The sequence below is a fragment of the Podarcis vaucheri genome (genome assembly GCF_965113315.1).
Source record: "Podarcis vaucheri genome assembly, chromosome: 1".
Taxonomy (NCBI): domain Eukaryota; kingdom Metazoa; phylum Chordata; class Lepidosauria; order Squamata; family Lacertidae; genus Podarcis; species Podarcis vaucheri.
This window is the reverse complement of record NC_138759.1, coordinates 6,769,508-6,782,808: the sequence shown is the minus strand read 5'-3', so window position 1 is coordinate 6,782,808 and position 13,301 is coordinate 6,769,508. Positions and strand designations below refer to the sequence as shown.

Sequence of the window (13,301 nt, the reverse complement as noted above, 5' to 3'; positions counted from 1 at the left end):
GCAGCAGTAAAAACTATTCAAGTAAAACACTTATATTGACAGTATAACCAGCCTCAGGCATGTGGCTGAAGCTGGGACAAACAGAGGCATGTCATTATCCAACGCTGGTCAAAGGAAGAGATAGGGGAACAGGAAGTACTCTATGCTCCTTCCTCTCCAGGAGAGGAGGGGAAATGACATCACACAGAGCCCTCTCTACCAATTGTACTTCTATGGTCTGAGTAGCTACCTACCAGCAATTCAGCACTATGGTATTAACCCCTTCTCAGGCTATCTAGCAAGAATATGCATGTGTTAGGTTTGGCTGCTAATCTCCCCCAATTTGGGGGCCGTCAGTATTTGATCATTCCTCTCTCTGACACCTTTCTCCCCATGTGGGACGGGGTGAGCTGACGACGCACACTTTCTCTGAGCCATGCAAACATGGGTGCATAGGAAGCTGCCTTCTACTGGGCCAGTTCCTCAGTCCATCCATCTCAGTATGGCCAACACTGGCTGGCAGCAGCTCTCCGGGATTTCAGCCAGAGAATCTTTTCCCAGTCCTATCTGGATGTTCTGGGAACTGAACTCGGGACCCGTAGCTTAACTTATCCAGCAGGACCTGACAAATGTGTTTCATCCACTTGCCCCATGCAATTTCATATGCTTGCAATCATTACGGTGTTTGCAATCACCAGGGTTATTAACTATCCTAATGATCAGCAGCAGGGATAATTTCCATCAGCCAGAGCTCCTTCTCCCTCTCCTGTGATTCTTCTACGTGTCGGCTTTAAAACAAAAATGCAATGCGTTCTCTTTCTTTACAGCCGTCGCGCACCAGTGAAGCAAACCTGCTTTGTGAATCAACCCAGCACCATATTGGTTTTTTAAAAAAAAACAAATAAGAAGAAGCTTGATTTGTAAACCAAGAAGGTGTTGTGCTGGGATTTTAGGCTGCCAGAACATCCTTCAAATATAAAAATGCAGCTTTGGTCTTCTATCCTGTCATCGGCTTAGAGCACCAGATTTTGATTCAATTTTTTTTAAAAGGAGAATTTCTGGTCTTCCACACCAGGAGACAATGCAGATTTACACAGGGAAGGAAAATGAGGGCATTAATTTACCCAAAGCGTCGGGATCTGTTTGGATTATGGAGGATGTCGTGTGGACAGCGAGGGGAAAATCCAGCACACGTAGTTCATGGAAGGCTCTTCAAAACGTTCTGCGTGCTCACCCTTTTCAAAGACCAAATATAGCAGGATATCCCAAACGGTCCCTTTAGCCCATCTGAAAATGACATTTTCTGAGGGGGGTGGGATTTACAATGCATCTGTCGTCAGCACGAGTCATGAATGAATCACCCCTTATAAAGGGTGAGGAGAGAGAGAGAAGCAAAATAAACTAGTTTTCTGTGGTGTAAGAAAGGGGCAATAGTCTGAGATCTTCTTAAGTTAGGTATGAACTGTGTCCCATCAGCAATTGCTCCCTTTGATCAGCTGGAATCTTCCCACTCCACTTCCTGGCATAGCTGTCAACTGTCCCTTATTTGGCGGGAAACTCCCTTATCCCAGCGCCGTTTCCCGCTGCTGTCCCTTATTGATGAAATCCCTTAAATTTCCCGGGTTTTAAAGGAAGCAGCTCCTCTCCCTCCCTGCCTGCCGGCCAGGGAGGAGGAAGACTCCAACTGTGTTGCTTGGCTGCGTTGCTCACCCAATAAGGAGTCTAAGAACAACTGGGGGGTAGAGCTTGCATGCCTTGTGCCTGGCCGCGTTGCCTGGGGACTCGCCTTTGCTCAGTGCTTCCCAGCGGAGAGGTGACGGTGGTTTTCCTTGCTGCATCCCCTTTGCCGGGTTGCTGCGCTGTGGGAACCACCGCTTGAGGCTTCGTTTGGCTGCTGGCTGGGCTTTCTGCCTTTGGCTCGGAGGGGCTCGGAAGTTGAACATACCTGTGTTTGGAAAATCCCTTATTTTGGCTGCTGATCCCTTATTTTCGAGGCTACTGGTCCCTTATTTTCAAATCTGTAAGTTGACAGCTATGCTTCCTGGTCCAGGCGAGTTGCAAGTTTCAAGGGATGTAAATACCAAATAAGAAAGACAACTATCAAATGAAACACTATATCAATGCAACAGACATAGCTCTCCACCAGCCCAAATTAAAAACACAGACTTATTTATTTTTTAACTGAGAGGCTCTGTCTATATCATGTAGGGTATGTGCATATATTATTCAATTGCTCATTTTGGACATAATTCCAAACCAATATATGGAACCGTAAGAACGATCTCAGAAGTGGACTTCCACACTCGCCTCCCCTTGTTCAGTCAGAGTGCTCAGTTGCTTCACGGTGTTTTTGCAAACCACTGTTTGTCGTTCCACCTAAACTAGGAAACAACGGTTTGCACTTTAAGCCACCCCCCCCCTCCCCAAAACGGGACTGCAAACCTGGTTTTTATCCTGGCTTGGAATTAGACCCTCCTGGCCTACCTACAAGATGGCACCTGCACTGGAAAGCCACTCCAGATTATGAATTGATCTTGGCATGGGTTCCCTGACTTGTGTGAATCCACTATGCAGCCGCACACTTGGGACTTCCCAGCAAATTGATCCTGGAACCAGCTGGCCACAGCAGATCCTAAGGATACTACTTGACCCATCCATGGCACCAGATGCACTTTGAACAGCCCACCACTGCTGCCGCCACCTCTCCAACTGGATCCCAGTCACAAATCAAGCTTCTCCTTTCCGTAATAAACCCTCCAGCTGGTACAGATAAGACCTTCCTCCGCTAGACCCTCATCCATTTTCCAAACAGGCATTTTTTACAGGGGTGGAAGCCAAGCTGCTTTCCTGTAGCTTTGTCCAAGGACGACGGAACCAGTGTGAGAAATTCCCCAGGTGTCAGGCGCATTTTGCACCTGGTGAGGGTCCAACTGCGACCATGTAGAGATCTCTGGATGCCAGGATGGCGACTGACATCTCCATTGTGCTGACGATAGGCACAATTCATTTTCAGCTTTGTAATCTTGTTAATAATAATAATAATATTTTATTGATATCCCACCCTCCCCAGCCGAAGCTGGGCTCAGAGCAGCTAACAACAGTAACACAATTTACATAAAATCACAATCAATTACCGTAATTGAAATACATTCTACAATCAATTCAGAGTCAAGTACTAGGCTCTGTGGTTTAACTCACAGCACCACCCGTGTCTATATATATATATATACACACACACACACACACACACACACACACACACACTGGAGTTCTTGGACCAGCTCAAGGCTGAGGAGTCCACAGTGGACTAAAGCCGATTCATGATCTGGTCTGGCTCATAAGAACCCAACGGCCCGTCAAGTCCAGCATCTTGTTCTCACAGTGGTCAAGCCTGATGCCTGTAGGAAGGCCATTAGCACAGGAGCCCTCCTCCCTCCTGTGGTTTCCAGAAATTGGTATTCAGAAGCTTTGCTGCCCCCCCCAACTTTACGTGCAGAGCACAGCCATCCTGGCTAGTAGCCCACTTTGGAAGTTCTGTGGATTCCGCCTCCATCTCTTCCATCAACAGGGCACACCTGTGGACAGGTGTGCAAAGTGCATTCTCTTTCACGTTCCTGGATTAAAGCTATTCATGGGGATGTCATTTGAGAAAACTGATTCTTGTCCTTTTCTCTCTCTCCCCCCCCCCAATTTTCTACTATTCGAAACTCAGGATAAGTAGACGATTTTCACAACCTGCCGCAACATAATAAAATACTCCTAACACACAGAGAGAGAGAAATGAAAGATTCCCCCACTGAAATAGTATTGGGAGACAGAGGCAATCTGAGAGAGCTGGTTTGCGAGGACTTCACAAACTAAAAATGAAAGATTAACAACTCCCCCCCCCATTTTTGCCCTTGTTTGGTCTCCCCCCCCTTCTCCTCCCCCCCCACTCTCATTGCCAGAAATGGATCTCAATACAGTGAAAAAGCTAGACATTATGGGGACCGCATGACCAAAACTAAGAAATAAAAGTATTCCAGCAACATTCCAACAAATGGCCTTTCCGTCACACAGGCACACACAAAAATCTAAATGAAAAATTACTGGTTTCTTTGGTGGGGGGGGGATAGGTTGGAAGGTACGTAGGAGGAAATAAAATGGCATTTACCGTCTGATCTAGCTGAATTTAATGTGGAAATACTGAAGGGCTGCAAAGGTGCCACTCTCGCGGTATGTTTCTTCATTCTGTGGAAATCGCCCTCCACTGAGACGCTACGTCCTCTTCGCTGCCTTTTGCCCGCACATTTTTTTGGGGGAGAGGGCTGCCCCCCTCCCTGCCCTGTGCCACAAGGTACCTCTCTGCCGTGCCTGGAGATGCTGTTCGGAAGACGCTGCCGTCAGATCTGCTGTTTCCCGGAGAAACCATTTGCAACACATTCAGACAAGGCTTGACCTCAGAGCCAGCACTTTGCACAGTTCTTGGGCATGGCCAGAGATCTTAGTACCCCTCTTAATATTTTATCCCTACCCCCCAAAAAAAACCTCTTTCCACTTCTAAGAGACAGCAAGCCCCTTCTGAATCAAGGCACCCCGTTCGCAATGAAACGACCCCCCCCTGAAAGCCCACAAAGGAGGCATATTATCTTTTGGCAACGGCACAGCAGCACAGCAAAAGGAAAGATGCGGCGAGCCCTTCGTGCCATGAAAATGCATGAGCTTAGGTCGGCGGCATCTCACCAGAATAGAAAGCACTTCTCTGCCGGTGAGGTCTAATATTAGACAGGGGAACCGGTGCTCTCAGCTCGCTTAGTTAAATATCACAGAGCGAGAGGGAAGTCCTGGAAATCAACACGGCAGACAAAAGCAGTGTTTTGGGGGAGACAATAGAAAAACACACGGCTGCAGAGCTCATCCCAGAATCACTGGAGCAAATAGCATCTTTAGCAGGAGAAATCAAAATCCAATACAGTGGTACCTCGGGTTACAGACGCTTCAGGTTACAGACTCCGCTAACCCAGAAATAGTACCTCGGGTTAAGAACTTTGCTTCAGGATGAGAACAGATATCGTGCTCCAGCGGCGCAGCAGGAGGAGGAGGCCCCATTAGCTAAAGTGGTACCTCAGGTTAAGAACAGTTTCAGGTTAAGAACGGACCTCCGGAACGAATTAAGTTCTTAACCAGAGGTACCAGTGTACACTTAAACGGCAAGATCAAGAAGCATTATAGAACTCCCATTTTAGGTTGTGGGGGGAGAAAGAAAATTAATTGGCAAATGTTTCCAATGATTGCATTAAAAATAATAATAATGTGCTTCCTTCAAGATGCTCACAGGGCTTGTAGTCACCATTCGCGCCCAAATTTATTCTCACAACAACCCTCTGAGGTAGGTTAGACTGAGATTGCCTGGCCCAAGGCCACCAGGGAGATAGAGGGAGTTGAGATCAGACCGGGTTCCTGTTCCTTCAGCGCTTCCTGTTTGGTTCTTCGAATTCGCCTGTCTCAGGGGACAACAGAGGAGTGCGCCTTTGGGGGTGAAGTCAAACCGCTGGAGAGTTACAGCACCTGCTTTGGCTGTAGAGACTGATAGGGGAGGGACATGTTTTGTTGCAGCTGGGGCAGCTATTCGTGAAGCATAGCTTACGGTAGGCAGTAGATCTCTCCCACCGATGAAGGCAACCTGTCGCCCTCATATCTCGCACCATCAGGTTGAGCTTATAACTTGTAACTGCTGCACCCCCCCCAAGTTGTTTTTGCTGTGTTAGCAGCACTGAAGCGACCCCCCCCCCAGGGCACAAGACTGGGCAGGGTAGCTGGAGGTCCTGGGCTGCCCAAAGGACAAGACCCACCTCTCAGCTTCACTGATGTGGTCTAAAGGAAAGCAAAGCAAGACGTTTGGCACCAGCTGGGCTGGAGGAGTTGCCAGAAGGAGGCGCACAAAGCACCATACAACAGTCTTAGGGACTCCACTCTGGATTTGTGTAAGGCAGGAATCCCCAAACTCCGCCCTCCAGATGTTTTTGGGACTACAATTCCCATCATCCCTGACCACTGGCCCTGTTGGCTACGGATGATGGGAGTTGTAGTCCCAAAACACCTGGAGGGCTGAGTTTAGGGATGCCTGGTGTAAGGTAAAGGTAAAGGACGCCTGGACATTAAATCCAGTCAAAGGTGACTATGGGGCTGTGGCGCTCGTCCCGCTTTCAGGCCGAGAGAGCCGGTGTTTGTCCACAGACAGCTTTCCGGGTCACGTGGCCAGCAGGACTAAACCGCTTCTGGCACAACGGAACACCGTGATGGAAACCAGAGCGCACAAAAACGCTGTTTACCTTCCCACCACAGCAGCAAACCCAAGAAAAACCAAAGTGTGGGAACCGGGTGGCGCTCTGGTCTAAACCACTGAGCCTCTTGGGCTTGCTGATTGCAAGGTTGGCGGTTCGAATCCCTGCAATGGGGTGAGCTCCTGTTGCTCTGTCCCAGCTCCTGCCAACCTAGCAGCTCAAAAGCATGCCAGTGCAAGTAGATAAATAGGTACCGCTCTGGTGGGAAGGTAAATGGCATTTCGTCCAGATTTGTGTAGGGTTTGCTCTGTAGCCTTTTCTTCTCCTGAAGATGTCCTGCTCATCAACGAGTGTTGATTATCCCTCAGGGTTTTACTCCCAAAGCCTTCCCAACGAATGAGTATAGCCGCAAGAGACCGGAGGTTTAATCACCAGAAATTTCCTTCTCCTAGATGGGCCACTTTCCCAGGTTGACAAACCTCATCTGCCCCTGACAATTGGTTATAACCAGCAATCCACCGGAGCCATTCTTTGCATACAGGGGATAGTCAAGTCCAGGCATCCCCAAACTCAGCCCTCCAGATGTTTTGGGACTACAACTCCCATCATCCCTAGCTAACAGGACCAGTGGTCAGGGATGATGAGAATTGTAGTCCCCAAAACATCTGGAGGGCCGAGTTTGGGGATGCCTGGTCAAGTCCCTAACTCACTGAAGATTTGAGACCCATCAGCTACCCTCACCTGTTTAAGTGGCCAGTCGATGTCATTACCTGGCATATAAAACACTACCAAACCATTCTACGTTCTAAATCTTATATTAATAATCCAAAAATTGTGACCGCAATGTACAAGATCTACTACAGAAGCCACAAACAGAAAACTCATTCAAATTGTGTCAAAAATGAAGATTCAGTGTCAATTATTAATATAAGATTTAGGACGTAGAATGGTTTGGTAGTGTTTTGTGTGCTGCTTATGTGCTGCTTATTTTATACAGCGGTACCTCGGGTTACAGACGCTTCAGGTTACAGACTCCGCTAACCCAGAAATAGTACCTCGAGCTAAGAGCTTTGCTTCAGGATAAGAACAGAAACTGTGCTCCAGTGGTGCGGCAGCAGCAGGAGGCCCCATTAGCTAAAGTGGTGCTTCAGGTTAGGAACAGTTTCAGGTTAAGAACGGACCTCCGGAGCAAATTAAGTACTTAACCCGAGGTACCACTTTACTGGTCTACTACAAGAATTAGCAGCATAGGTTCATTTTTTCATTACCTGGCATATGGCTGCTGTCTCATGCTGGCAGTGCCCAGGTGCATAAAGGTAAAGGGACCCCTGACCATTAGGTCCAATCGTGACCGACTCTGGGGTTGCGGCACTCATCTTGCTTTACTGGCCAAGGGAGCCGGCATACAGCTTCCGGATCATGTGACCAGCATGACTAAGCCGCTTCTGGCGAACCAGAGCAGCACACAGAAACACCGTTTACCTTCCCGCCAGAGCGGTACCTATTTATCTACTTGCACTTTGACGTGATTTCAAACTGCTAGGTTGGCAGGAGCAGGGACTGAGCAACGGGAGCTCACCCCGTCGCGGGGATTCGAACCGCCAACCTTCTGATCAGCAAGTCCTAGGCTCTGTGGTTTAACCCACAGCGCTACCTGCGTCCCTGCCTAGGTGCATAGGAACTACCATTTGCATGGAGGGGAGCAGGCAGAGTGCACGATCCCAAGTGTTCGCTGGATATGATTTGTTTGCTTGCTTGTTGCATTGGTATCCCACCATCCCATTAGGAGCGTGCATGTTTCTTCCTCTCTTCCTTTGATCTCTTCAACCACCCTGCAAGGTAGCCTAGCCTGAGAGGCAAGGGCAGACTCAAGGTCAACCATTGAGCCTCATGGCCAAGTGGAGATTCGAACTCTGGTCTGTCCCAGGTCCTAATCTGACACGCCGACCAATACACCACTGCCTCTCTCATTCGCAAAACACCAAACCAAGGAACCCGAGCCACTTGCCTCTAGTGCTGGAGATCTGCGGCGATCATGTTGTTGTTTAGTCATTTAGTCGTGTCCGACTCTTCGTGACCCCCTGGACCAGAGCACGCCAGGCCCTCCTGTCTTCCACTGCGTCCCGCAGTTTGGTCAAACTCATGCTGGTAGCTTCCAGAACACTGTCCCACCATCTCGTCCTCTGTCGTCCCTTCTCCTTGTGCCCTCCATCTTTCCCAACATCAAGGTCTTCTCTTCTCATGAGGTGGCCAAAGTCTTGGAGCCTCAGCTTCAGGATCTGTCCTTCCAGTGAGCCCTCAGGGCTGATTTCCTTCAGAATGGAGAGGCTGGATCTTCTTGCAGCCCATGGGACTCTCCAGAGTCTCCTCCAGCACCATAATTCAAAAGCATCTATTCTCCAGCGATCAGCCTTCTTTATGGTCCAGCTCTCACTTCCATACATCACTACTAGGAAAACCATAGCTTTTACTATACGGACCTTTGTTGGCAAGGTGATGTCTTTACTTTTTAAGATGCTGTCTAGGTTTGCGGCGATCCTAGACCGCGGCATCCTTAGCCTTCCAGGTTCAAGTTGGCTTTTCACCAAATAACCTTTGCAAAGGCTTGCAGGGAGGCCAGTCAGCCAGCAGGATGAGACAATCTCACCATCTGCTGTCATATCTTCCGTGCTTTTAAAATACTAGATGACAAGTGACAGGGCCATTATCAGCCCATTTCACAGGGCTTGAATATTAATGTGATTTATGGATGCAAACAAGGACACAATGCAGAGTTGGGCGGGGAAGAGATACGAAGGGAACTTCAGGCTCCGCACTTTAAGTGCCACTCAAGGGGGAAAAGGCGGTGTGTGGTTTTAAATTTCCTTCCCAATCCAGTTAAACACTTTAAGGCAATAACAGCGGCAATCTTCGCAAAGCTGAGAGTGTGCCGGTGAGGACTGATCACGCATTAAACTGACAGCACTGTCAGGTTTGATTTGATTTTAAACAGGTTGGTTCATTGGAAGTCATCCTTTTAGAGCAAACATTGCTCTTCTACCAGGCATTTGTCTAATTAAACAACTTATTGCCTTTTAAACTGTGGGGGGGGGTATTGTTTGTTACTATGGTGTGTATTTTTGTGTTTTTATATTGTAAACTGCACCCTGCGATCCTCAGATGCAGGGCAGTATAGAAATTTAAATAAATGTAATTGTGTGGATGGACGCGGGTGGTGCTCCACCTTGAAACTTGTGGTCCTCTATTATTTATTTCCTTTGTTTACAAACCTCCTGACTGTAAAAAACGCAACAAAACCTCAAAGCAGTTTGCAAAAGGTAAAAGAGTAAAATTGAGGGGGGGGAGGAATCACAGCCCTATTTAAAACTTAAAAATACTGAAACAGATTGACCTCCACTTTCTAAGCACTCACATAGGCTTTTCCAAACAGAACCGCTTTTAGCAGGCGCCAAAAACAGTACAGCGAAGGAGCCTGCCTGGTGTCAATCGTCAGGGAGTTCCAAAGTGTAACTGCTTCCACACTAAAAGATTGATCTCTTCCGAATGCAGAACGGATATTACGTGACACCTGTAAGAGTGCCAATTCCGCCAATTGGGGGCAAGGCGATCTCATAGGTAAATTGGTCCCAAGTTTGTTTAGGGCTTTATATATTAATATTACCTTGAGCCTTGCCCGCTAGATGTTCTTGGACTACAACTCCCATCAACCCCGCCAAGAGTGGCCAATGATCAGCCAAGCTGAGACTTGTAGTCCAGCAACACCTGGAAACTCACAATCTCCCACCCCTACCTTACTGCCAGACGAAGACAAATTTATTAGTTTTCTAGAGCAGTGTTTCCCAACCTTTTTTGGGCAAAGGCACACTTGTTTCATGAAAAAAATCTCGAGGCACACCACCATTACAGCCCCGTGACGTCAGCGTGCAGCGTCACGCCGGGAGGGACATGAATTGCTAGCAAATTACATAATCACCTCCTTGAGGGCTGGCTCATCTTCTCCGAAGGCAGAACCCCATTAATTAACAGCACAGACTCACACCATAGCCAAGACGAGGGGGGAAAACCTCAGTCATGCACAGTCATGCACATGTGGGGGCTAAATGAGGACGAAGACCGGGCAGAGAGCAGGGTTCAAATCACCCCACCTGGCCAGGACAATCCCTGGGTGCTCCCTTGGGCCACTCGCCTGACCCACCTCGCAGGGCTGTTGTTGTGAGGATAACACGGGGAGAACCACGCGCGCCCCCGGGAGCTCCTTGGAGGAGAAAGTGGGCGATGAATGCAATGCACGAAATATATGAGAGGCGACCAGGTTTTGCAGGTGAGGGGCCCCCGCCAGCCTCTGCTTCCAACACCCGGCGCAACGACGCCGAAGTTTCCCCCCGGGCTCGGCTCGGGGAGCAGCACTGCTCCCCCCCGGCTCCCCTTCGCCCTCCCGGCTCTCTCTGCCGCCCACTGGGGACCCCCCTCACCTGCCAAGTCCGGAGCGCCGGTGGAAGTTGCATGCATGCATGCAGGGCGCCGCGTTGCCATTGCATTGCACTGCACTCCATGCAACGCCTGCACGCATGCATTGCCTTGCACACCCGCCAAGGGGTCTCCCCGCGGTCCGATGCGTCCCCTCCGGCGCAGATGCAGCATTGCAAAAATAACCCCCCCCCGACGCAGCCCTACCTGGGGGGCAGCCTCCGCCTCCGCCGCTCCGCCTCCGCAGGGATCCCCGGGCTCCATCCTGCCGCCCGATCTCCGCGGGGGCGCAGGCAGGCTGCGCAGGGTCTGCGCGGAAGAGCCCCTGCCCGCCCGGCCGCCGCCGCTGCGCTCATTCCATGGCCGGGAGAAGAGCGCTTCAAACAAAACGCCCGGCCCGCCAGGCCACGCTGGGAAACGTAGTTTGCGCACCCTGCGCGGGCGCAGAGCCCAAGGGCGAGGGGACTACGGATCCCGGCAGCCCCCGCGCCGGGGACGGAGTTGGGAGAGGCCGGGTGCAGGGATGGAGGGACGGGTGGGCAAGCGAGTGAGTGAGTGGCAGCCGCCAAGCCTTGGCTGAGAGCCAGGAAGGGCCTCCCCGGAGGAGGAGGAGGAGGAGGAGGAGGGAGGCGCAGAGCGGGAGGGAGGGAGGGAACCCCAGGGTTCATCAACAATCGAAAATTTGACTTTAAAAAAAAAATCTTTCGAATTTTTTAATTTTTCCCGCGGCACACCAGGCAACATCTCGCGGCACACTAGTGTGCCACGGAACAGTGGTTGGGAAACACTGTTCTAGAGGTTGACAATCACAAGTAGGGAGAGTTGTTGTTGTGCTCAGTGTCAAGGACCGTGCTGAGGAAGGCTACACTGAGGAGGAATTGTGGGAGCCACCCCCTCCCCCTGCTTTTGAATCTTCCCAAGAGTAGGAGGACAGTATAGATTTGGAAGAGTGGTTTGCAGAGGGACATAGTTCGGAAGGCAGTAGCTGGGAAATACCGGATGGGGAGCAGTTAGGAGAAGAAACACTGGGGGAGAGAGGGTTAACAGATTCACTGTCTCTGGAAAGCATTCCTCCGCTCTTCCCAAGGTCACGAAGAGCTCAGAAAGTGTCAGAACAGAAAGCACAGAGGGTACAAGCTCAGATTACAAGACGTAGGCGTGATGTAGATTAATAGAGACGTAAGGGGGTGAAATCCTTGATTGGGAGCACCGCCATTTCTAGGAGAGCTGTTCTTTGTTCTCTTGCTGTGATTATTAAAGTTTCTAACTGATAAGAAGACTCCTTTTCCTTTGTTCTACTTACCGTATTTTTCGCTCCATAAGACACACTTTTTTCTTCCTAAAAAGTAAGGGGAAATGTCTGTGTGTCTTATGGAGCGAATGCGTGGTCCCTGGAGCCGAATTGCCCAGGGGAGAAAAGCAGATCATGCTTTTTTTTTTTTTTTTGGAAAGAGGGAAGTGGGTGTTGAAACAAAGTCGCTAATAATCAGCAAGTGATCGGGGAGGGAGATAAGGGACGCTAACAATAAAGGAGGCTGCCTGGGAGGGGGGAGGTAAAGACAGCAAACTTGCAAGGAGTGGAGACAGGAAGACTAAGGCAATGAGGAGAGAAATTAGAAGAAACGGAGGAGCAAAAAACTGCTCCAGCTAAGGAAAAGACACTAAGGCAAACAAGAGGGAAGGGGGTGTTGAAAGGAAGCAGCTGATTGGTGGGATCGGAAGAGAGATAAGGGATGCTAGCAGAGGCTGCCTGGGAGGGGGAAGTAAAAGTCCATGGATCCTCAGGATTTTTGCATTGGGTCACCCCAAATTCACCATCAGATCACACAGCATGTCCATAACCACAGCCTGCACCAAAGAAAACCATGCATCCACTGTTTTGTGGGGCTGCAATGGTGCAAAAACGTGGTTACAAAGCACGGATCCACATGGATTCTCAGGATTTTTGCATGGGGTTACCCCAAACTCTGTCTGTGGCCACAGCATGAACCACAAAAATCATACATCCACTGTTTCATTCAGAATATTTTTTTCTTGTTTACCTCCTCTGAAAACTAGGTGCGTCTTATGGTCAGGTGTGTCTTAGGGAGCGAAAAATACGGTATCTGCTGCCACGGAGGAGGAAGCTGATTCCCTGAAGCCTGACACTCAGGTCCTGCTTGTGGGTTTCCCATTGCGTCATCTGGTTGGCCACTGTGAGAACAGGATGCTGGACTGGATGAGCCACTGGCCTGGCAGGATAACGCAGGGTTCTGTCTTAAGCCCGTTGTTATTCAACGTCTCTATAAATGACTTGGATGAAGGAATCGAGGGGCTGCCCATCCAATTTGCAGGTGACACCAAACTGGGAAGGACAAGAAGGTCCTTCAAGAAGGACACTGACAAACTGGAACGTGTCCAGAGGAGGGCAACCAAAATGGTCAAAGGCCTGGAAACGATGCCTTATGAGGAACGGCTAAGGGAGCTGGGCATGTTTAGCCTGGAGAAGAGGAGGTTAAGGGGTGATATGATAGCCATGTTCAAATATATAAAAGGATGTCACATAGAGGAGGGAGAAAGGTTGTTTTCTGCTGCTCCAGAGAAGCGGACACG

The 13,301-nt window shown here is 49.6% G+C and overlaps 1 protein-coding gene across 2 annotated transcripts in view; it reads right to left on the bottom strand.

Annotated features, from left to right (window-relative positions):
- Positions 1 to 13,301, bottom strand: part of SLC35F4 (solute carrier family 35 member F4) — a 159,654-nt gene that overhangs the window by 34,126 nt on the left and 112,227 nt on the right. The window contains exon 1 of one of the 2 annotated variants that reach the window (XM_082218833.1): positions 4,133 to 4,460. The exons of the other annotated variant lie outside the window; for it this stretch is intronic. Coding sequence (XP_082074959.1) covers positions 4,133 to 4,208 — 76 coding nt within the window. The 5' untranslated portion in view covers positions 4,209 to 4,460. Of the gene's footprint in view, positions 1 to 4,132; positions 4,461 to 13,301 lie in introns of those variants that run through there. 2 annotated transcript variants of the gene reach the window in all.